Source organism: Nelumbo lutea, chromosome 3, assembly GCF_056320005.1.
Source record: "Nelumbo lutea isolate HS-2025 chromosome 3, American lotus-T2T, whole genome shotgun sequence".
Classification (NCBI taxonomy): domain Eukaryota; kingdom Viridiplantae; phylum Streptophyta; class Magnoliopsida; order Proteales; family Nelumbonaceae; genus Nelumbo; species Nelumbo lutea.
Window position 1 is genome coordinate 100273132 of NC_142686.1, and position 8973 is coordinate 100282104.

General features: G+C 36.4%; 1 protein-coding gene across 1 annotated transcript; it reads left to right on the top strand.

Moving 5' to 3' along the window:
- The first annotated feature begins 1999 nt into the window (after positions 1-1999).
- Positions 2000-8413, top strand: LOC148867154 (RING/FYVE/PHD-type zinc finger family protein). The gene is made up of 5 exons (XM_088981144.1): positions 2000-2278; positions 2835-3737; positions 5261-5461; positions 6960-7155; positions 7898-8413. Exons 1-5 carry the CDS (start codon positions 2117-2119, stop codon positions 8080-8082), a joined length of 1647 nt encoding a protein of 548 aa, XP_088837270.1. The 5' UTR covers positions 2000-2116; the 3' UTR covers positions 8083-8413.
- Positions 8414-8973: the final 560 nt, after the last annotated feature.

An 8973-nucleotide genomic window follows, 5' to 3' on the forward strand; every position in this document is an offset into this window, starting at 1 on the left:
AAGGTTAAAAATATGGATACACCTCAATGCAACCGAAGGGGTGTATCTGTGCTTTGAACCTAACGCTTCTTTTATGCTTAAGTAACCCTTTTTTTAATTTTTTATACACTTTTCTCATAAGGTGGGATTTATCTTTCCCTTTTTTTCCTACATTTTTTTCTTTTAAACCAACCTTAATTGCTAAAAAGTTGAGAAAATAAGTAATTATAATATGATATGATATTCGATGGGCAAAATTGTATTTAAAAAAGAGAATTTTCAATTAGTACCCTATACTTTAAGTTTAAAGCCACTTTGGCCCCTAAACTTTAAAACACGACAATACAATATCTGAACTTTCAAAACATGCCAATTCGGTACCTATCATTAACCAACCATCAGTTATATATATCACGTGATGACATGTGCGATTTAAAATTTTTGAAAATGTCAAAATTACCCTTTGAAACACTATTCATCATCTTCTTCCTCAAGAATTAAGATTGAACCAAAGCAATGATGAACAACCCCAAGCCGTTAACCAGCCACTAATTATGCAAGGGCTTGTTGGGAGTTGTTTAGAGGAGGATTGATGGCAGGAGAGCATGTATTTTAGGAGTTCAAAAACCAGGTTGGTTCTGCTTCATCAACTTATCAAGTCGGTTTCATCTCATGTCCTCTCGTTCATTCACTTTTTGTTCCATTCACTCATCTGTATCGCCATATATATATATATATATATATATATATATATATATATATTAAGTGTTGGGCATGTGTTTCATTTGTTTTTCATTCATCGATAATACATTTATTGAATATCTAAAACATCTCTAGTCCAAGTTAAACATATCCATGTTCAGTTCTTGGATGGTTGACAAAGAAAGTTAGATGACATCTGAAGGGCATTTATGTCTTTTCACATGTCACTTAACAGTTGATTAACGGCAAGTACTGGATTGGCATGTTTTAAAAGTTCGGGTACTGAATTGTTGCATTTTAAAATTAAGGGACCAAAGTGGCACTAGGCCCAAAATACAGGGTACTAATCAGAAATTTTCCCCTTACAAAATCAGATACAAGGTAATTAAACAAGCATTCACAATTTGGCATTACTTGACAATTTTCTATGTAATTTATAGTCAGAATTGGAATCGGAATTAGGAACTCTTGAAATTGGAATTGGAATAATCTATTTTCCCATAATCTATATGATTCAAACAAAAATTGAAATAGGAATTAAAATCAGCTGGAATTTCATTTCATTTCTAAAGGAGGAAAGGAAATGACTATTCCCTCAAATGAAAAAATAAATAATTTCACCAAAAATAAAAATGGAATTTCAATTTCACCCAACCAAACAGTTCAAATTGAAATGGCCTATTCCGATTCCAGACCCCTATTCCTTATTAACCAAATGGGCCCGTTAGATTATTTTGAAAATAGAAGTGGCTTGGGTATGGGATACAGTCTCCAATATTTGCATTTTGGCTTGGGGCCCACTAACTGATGACTCGGATCACCTGCCCACCCACATCTACCCAGAACGCACTACCCCCTCAATTATAAATATCTCTTGTTGGATAATATGTTAGGAGGACGAGATGTTCTCCTTGTGTGACTGCAATAGATCCGATCATCCGGATAAACGACATTTGTTAATTATTATACTATAGATCCTAGGGGATAGAGACCTGGCCTTAATTATTATATTATAAATCTGTATCAAATCCTCAATAATTAGTCCTTCATACTGCGTGAATCACGGGGTTTACTATTGATATCCGACCGATTGGCATCTTATGATTTACCCGAATATAGTGTGGGGTATGACCTGTAAGTGGATTCCAATCCTACGTTATTACTCCATAAAAGGAGAAAGATTCCAATCCCAAGCTCAATTTACATATTACCGTTTGAAGTAAAAATATTAATTAATTAATTTTACGCGCCAGCCAATTACCAGCTCCCTGAAGACAAGTAGGATTGTTTGTTTAAGTAGGAATTACGATTTTGTACTTGTTTTGCTTCCAGCTACCCTCTCTGCGTAATTGCGTATTGATTCTTTCGTTATCTCTGCAAAACATTTTGCTTTCACGTTTTCTTCCTTTATGTTGTCCATGTCGATTCTTGTTGAATGAATCCTGTTGATCAAAAGCTGTTAAGTTCATCACCGATGGAGCACGACAGGCTACACCCCCAAATTCGAGGTGACGAATTGGATCTTCTGGACTCTAGGGTTTCTCGTTTTTCAATCGGAGAACAGCATGGTGGCACCCAAGAATCCATTTCTCAGTTGGTAATTAATCTCTTCAAGAAGATTCCTCTTACGATGGACTCCGTTCTCGTTAAGTTAATTGGTTTATATTGTTTTGAACGATTGTGAGGCGATGATTTTGGGAAAGTTCGATTGAGAACTTCTGATTTTTCTCTTTTTATTCGCTCCCCCCCCCCCCCCCCGTCCGTTTTTTGCCATTCAAAAAGCAGTAACTCCAGAGGACTTTTCCTTGTCTTCCTTTATCTACTCTGTCTGTCCTGGTGTGGTTTCACTTTGTTCAATTGAAAGCAATGAACTAAGTGTATTAGTCTTTATTTGAACCGTTCGTTGTTAATAGACCGATGTGCGGCGCCCCCCCCCCCCCCCCCCCCCCCCCTTAAATTATGGGTGCAATCAATTGTCTATAAAGAAAGAAGAAAAAGGGAACCTATGAAACTGCTTTCAAAAATTTCTTGTGGAAAGATGCAATTTTTGGTCTTACGGTGACAGAGTTTGATTTTTTTTTATAGCTTTGTGTATTCTTAGTCCATGGAATTGAATTATTTTGAATTCAAAATCTACTTTTTGGTTTGTTTAGATTGAAAAACACACTGGAGATGGAGTTTCCATTATGCCTGCCGACTCTCTCAAAAATGAAAAGACTCAGTCTGAAGAGAGTGAAGCTGATGCACCCAAAGATACTAGTGAGGAGAATCATGGGCAGAGAAATTCTGATGCTAACCATCAGAAACAACATAGATATTTTTATTATGATTCACCTCTTTCTGAAGAAACTGGAATTTGGATACCCGTTTCAGTTCCTCCAATGTCAGAAAGTGAACACGAAGAATGGAGTAGAGGTTTTGGATCAAATGGTGGCTACTTCCCTGAAGGAGACATGGGTTGGAATCAGTTTGTTGGAGAAGATAAGGAACTGACAATGTGGGATGTGGTACTTGAGATGTTACTTGCAGCCCGAGGAAAAGTAAATGCTATTGCTTCTGGTGATGTTTATGGATTCAAGATTTCCTGGATGTCCAGCCATCTCCTGGAGCAAGCTTGGAAGGAGATGGCTCAAACTTTGACAGAGGCAAATTTTGGTAATGCAAAAGAAATTCTTGAAGCAGAACCCCCAAAATGGTTGGCTGACAGTGCTGCTTCTGCCTGCATGCTATGTGGTATACGGTTCCATCCCATCATGTGTTCGAGGCATCATTGCCGGTTTTGTGGTGGAATATTTTGTAGTGAGTGCTCTCGAGGGAGGAGTTTGTTGCCAGCAAAGTTCCGTACAGCAGACCCACAACGGGTTTGTGATGTTTGCTGTGTGCGGCTTGAGTCTGTGCAACCATACTTGATGGATCAAGTAAGTCGTGCTGCACAATTGCCAACCCATGATCTGACAGACCTCAGTACATTAAGATCCTGGGTAAACTTTCCATGGGGTCAATCTATGGAATATGAGATTTATAAGGCCACAAACACACTTCGGAGTTATGATAAGGTCAGAATCCAAACCTCAAGATTTTGCATATTAGCCTTGATGCTTTCTCCTGTCCTTTAGAATCCTCAATAAACATAAAGAGAAAAGATATTTATCAAAAAAAAGCACAAAGGGAAAAGAAATATGAAAATGGGCATAGCACAGTTGTCAAGGCAACGCCTAGGCGACAAGGCGCCCTTGGAGTCTTGCCTCGCCTAATCGCCAAGCAGTTTTCTATAGCGTGTTATAACAAACTTTTATATTCTTAATTTTTTGAGGTTAAATTATAAAATAGACATTTTTAAACTAAAATGTTCATTTTGTGTGTTTATATGCTATTTTCTTATTTGTTGGGGCTTATTCAACACAAACATTGCTAAATGCTGTATTGAACCCTCAAAGACTTCAAAACCTGAACCAATAAGTAAGAAAGAACATAAAATGTTGTCCAATCAATACATTTTCTTCTCTTTCTTTACTAATTTAGTGTACCTTTTCTTTTCTTCTTTTTCTATAGCAGAAATAGGGGTTCAGCCCCTTTATTTTTCAAAATTTCTTTTCTTTCTTCTTTTTCTTCTCATGAATATGTTGGAATATGTTGATTTTCTATACTTTAAAATGAAGCTTAGACTTTTCTTATGAAAATTATGGATATTTATTAAGGAAATATGATTGTGGAACCTAGGGAACTATCCTAGGATACATGTTTTTACTTAAAAAAAATCCATCGCCTAGGCGATGCCTAGGCACCTCCCTATTGCCTAGCCTCGCCTTAGCATCTTGAAAACTATGGGGCATAGTAAATTAAACAAAAATATTATTCTAAAAGTTCAGGAATTAAAGCATGAAACTATGGTATGAATTGCATGTTATCATACTTTTGATTTGCCTCATGCAAATATGGATGTCTTTCTAACATGCTTTACCAATACAGTTGCTTGCTTCTCCCAGAGTGGGAGTAGAAAGCTTTTGCTTAGTCTGCAGATGCTATACGGTGCATAGAATGACTATAATTTCCATGGTCTTTTATCACAGGATGTTGGTCCATCATCCGGTTTTACCTTTCCTTGAGAAAGTTTTCAGAAAAGACTGCAATTGTCTTATTTCTAATGAATTTGCAGTTATTGGTAATAAAGAAAAGACTGTAATTTTCTTATCAACAAAATGTTCAAAAACAACAAATGATTAAAAAAATAGAAGTTTAAAAGCAGCCTTATTTTCATAATGTCCAAACACTGTCAAAAAGAGCAGCTTCCTGATCTTTCTTAATATGTCAGAAAAAGTTGAAAGAAATCCATTATACTGAAAATGGAGCTCTAATTGGTGGCTTTGATGCTACAGATTTTTTGAATAGACCAAGGCTGGAATTCTTTCTTTGGTACTATTTTATTTATATCATAACAAATTTAACAATAAAGCACTGCAATGATATTTTAAAATAATATTGTGTCGAACTGTTAGTAACTAAACAATATAGAGTTGATGCATTAAGTTGCCTGAAATTCTGTGGACAACAAACTACTGATGGGAATATCATTGCTTAGGTGGGTTCCCTGAAACCTGAAAGGTCAATTCCTGATGCTATTCTGAGACAAGCAAAAGGCCTTGCAATACTTACTGTTGTGAAGGTTGGCATGATGGTTACATATAATATTGGAACGGGAGTTGTTGTTGCTCGTAGAGAAGATGGCTCATGGTCTCCACCTTCTGCCATTTCTTCATTTGGTGTTGGATGGGGAGCTCAGGTAAAGTTTTCCATGTGTTTCTTAATTCATATACCTTTAATTAAGAGTTACTTACTGTTATGGGACTATGAAATGGAAGGATTTATGTTTTTTTATGAAAAAAAATATATATCTTCAAGTATATTTGATATAATGACTTCCTTATGTAATTTGATTTGGTTTGCTCCAAATCCCATCAACCGAAGATCTAATCATGTTTAGGCAAAAATTGATCTCTGAGGTAGAAACCCCAATTATACTCATGGATGATGGCAAGGAAGGAATGGTGATATCCCTTTCTCTGAATTGCTTAATTGATTGTAGACCAAGTTGCACCAGTCTTCTCTTTTGTAAATAAAATAGAATAACAAGAGCTGGTTCTTTTAATTTCTGTATTTTCCTGCACAGTTGTTGCACAAAGGAATCATTATAATCAGCTTTGCAAAAGGAATATACTTCACCTTTTTTGAAAAAAAAAAAATCTGGGGCAAACCTTGTCTTCAACCTTTTTGTTCATAACAAGGTAGATTTTGGGGAAATAATAATATTGTATGACCAATTTTTTGATAGGTTAAGTTGATTTAGGAGTGGCACCAACATTTACCATTCCTTATATTTTGGGTACTTTGTCAACTGTACAAAATTATAGTGGGAATGTCATTGAAGTGTTCAATCTGCTTACCTACCAACTTGATTCAGGTGATTACTCACAGTGTTGTCAAACATCATTTGGTATACTCAACATAATTAAACAATTATTCCTGACAAAAGGTTTTCAACAGTTGAGGTTCAAGCGTAGTGGGAGGGTGGAAGAATAAGAGGGAGAGGCATGAAAAATAAAAATAGATATTTAGGCCCCGTTCATTTGCCAGCATTTCGTGGGGGGTAAGTTGGCCAACTGGTAAATTGACCACGATCACCGCATTCATTTGCCACTATATTGGGTCCCACGGTAACTGAAGATACCAGAGGTTAACTGATACCCTCCTGCAAGGTGGTTAAGCAACTTACCTGTGCATAATAACACTCTCTACCTCCTGCCTCTCTCTTTACCCGGGTAACTTGTATCCCACAAGAACACTGGAACCTCACTTACCTGGGCAAGTTTTACCTGGGAAACACTTGCCTGGGTTAACTACCCATGCAAGTAAAAAAGAGCAGGGCCTTACTGTTAGAAACATCTATGTTTTTTCCTTAAGCAGAAGTCAACTAAGCCTTGTCCTAACTCTGTGTATGTCATCCACACATACAAATGTGAGTCTGAAGGGGATAAACTGAAATGTCATTGTTTTTCCAATTAACTTCCAAATATACAGATATAAATGTATGTTGATGTTTTTTCCTAGTAATTATGAAATTCCAACTGCTAAAATCACTTTTCATGTGCAAGGGCTTGAAGTTCTCTATTCTTGTCTGGTGTATTTGTTTGTAAATGTGGAATGATGGAAGAATTTCTCTTTTGATGCTCTCTTGTGGAAATTATTGTTGTTGCTTAATAAGGGCTCTTTCATTATTACAGGCTGGAGGGGAATTGACTGACTTCATCATTGTCTTAAGGACAACTGATGCTGTTAAGACTTTTAGTGGAAATGTACATTTCTCAGTTGGAGCAGGTTTGAGTGCAGCATGTGGCATTATTGGACGGACAGCTGAAGCTGATGTTCGCGCTGGTGATGGTGGTTATACAGCTTGTTATACATATAGTTGCAGCAAAGGTACCCTTTTTGGTCCATGAACACCTCACAATAATTAAGTTTATTTTGCATGATTCTGGATTAAGTAGCATTAAATCTGTATTTTTCTGTTCATTAATTCTTCTTTTCACCAGATACTGGGAGGAACCACATTAGTTAGGTTATGGGTATAGATTATCTTCTTCGTTAGGAGGTAGGACTTGGTACCAATATTAGCTTGCATTTCTTTTGCAAATTATTATTTTGTGTGACAATTTATTCACTTCTAGTGATACTGTTTTTCTTCATCTGTATAGCAATTTTAACTGTTACCTTGGAAGTAAGGAATGCTTGATACCCATTTTAGAATGTAAAAACAATCAGTAGGAATAGATAAAGTCCCCTTAACCCAAGATTAATGACTGCTAGGTATTTACCAACAGGGCTTTGCTGGCTTGATCACACTTAAAATTGCTGAAACCAATTTAAATTCTAAAGAATCTCAAATATGAACCATGCTGGTAGAAGACAACATATACAAGTACGTATTATGCAGTTTGTAGACATCTGTTTTATAAGGTGCTCATTAGGAACTCTAGACATCGTGTCAGTTTACAACCAATCATGTATTCTGATATATGGTTCTCCGCGATTTCAACTTATGGCTCTTTCAAAATGCCTGTCCGTAGTAACTTTTCATCTTTCAATTTCCTGTGGTAAGAAACATCTTAGAAATTTCTTTCTTGTTCACACTTTGTCTAATGTGATTATTGTTATTTTGCAGGCGCATTTGTGGGTTGTTCGCTGAATGGGAGTATTGTCACCACACGCACACTGGAGAATTCTCGATTCTATGGTAGCCCTTCCATCAATGCATCAGATATTCTTCTTGGGTCTTTGCCTAGGCCCCCTGCAGCTGTCATCCTGTACCATGCGCTGTCTGATCTATTCCAGAAATTTGAGGGGTAATTCATGATTGGGTCAAGAACTATTTTTATTAGTTCAGTTCACCTCAACAAACATCAGCTGGCTTAAAAGGCACACCAGCCCAGGAACCAGTTGTAAATATTGTGTGCAGTTTTTCATTACCAAGAAATCTCAATATCCATTCATTGTTTCCTGTAAAGGTAGGGATTCTTAAATGGTTGTATAGCATTAAAGATAACTTCACACGAAGGCATTTCTTGGGGGGTAAAGATAAAGACTACTGAGGTAGACTGCCTCATGAACCTCTCTGGTTGTACATATAACAATTTTTATATTTATCACGAAAGAAGCAAGTTGTCAAGTGCCAGTAAAATGCTTTTCATTGGATCCCTTGTATTACTAGAGGAGACCAGAGATGAAAATTAAATCAGATTAGTTTCTAATAATCTAATCTGGCTGGTTTAGTTTCAAAAAGGCTTTCTACGAAAGTATACAGATGATTGATAAGAATCAACTTGTGAGGTTTCTGTCAACTACTAAAATAGTCCACTATAGGCCTGTGACTGGTGGATTTGTTAGTGGCTTTACGGTGCATAATCGAAGATAGCATCGTGGATGAGTTATTGCAGCCACCCTTCCCAAAAATAATATGAATGATTGCAAGGGCAGTTTGTGTTCTTTCAAAATGCAGCTAGTGTGAACTATTAAAAAAAATTACATTGATCTACTCTAGTTGAGTTTATAGGTGAACATTTCTGGGGAAAAAGGGTCAACCATGACAATTTGTTAAGCAGGTTCTTCTACTTAGGCTCAGTTTGAAAGGAGTACAAATATAAATATGTACAGTATAAATCTATACAAAATAATATAAAATATAAAGTTCAGTCTGGAAGGAATACAAATACAAATATGTAGAGCGCAAAACCTTAGGCT

Bases quoted from the DNA above. Each gene is read 5' to 3' on its own strand.
- LOC148867154 (XM_088981144.1), top strand. From the start codon at position 2,117: ATGAATCCTGTTGATCAAAAGCTGTTAAGTTCATCACCGATGGAGCAC. The intron at 2,279-2,834 runs GTAATTAATCTC...TGGTTTGTTTAG, and splicing joins AAGAATCCATTTCTCAGTTG to ATTGAAAAACACACTGGAGA. The intron at 5,462-6,959 runs GTAAAGTTTTCC...TCATTATTACAG, and splicing joins GTGTTGGATGGGGAGCTCAG to GCTGGAGGGGAATTGACTGA.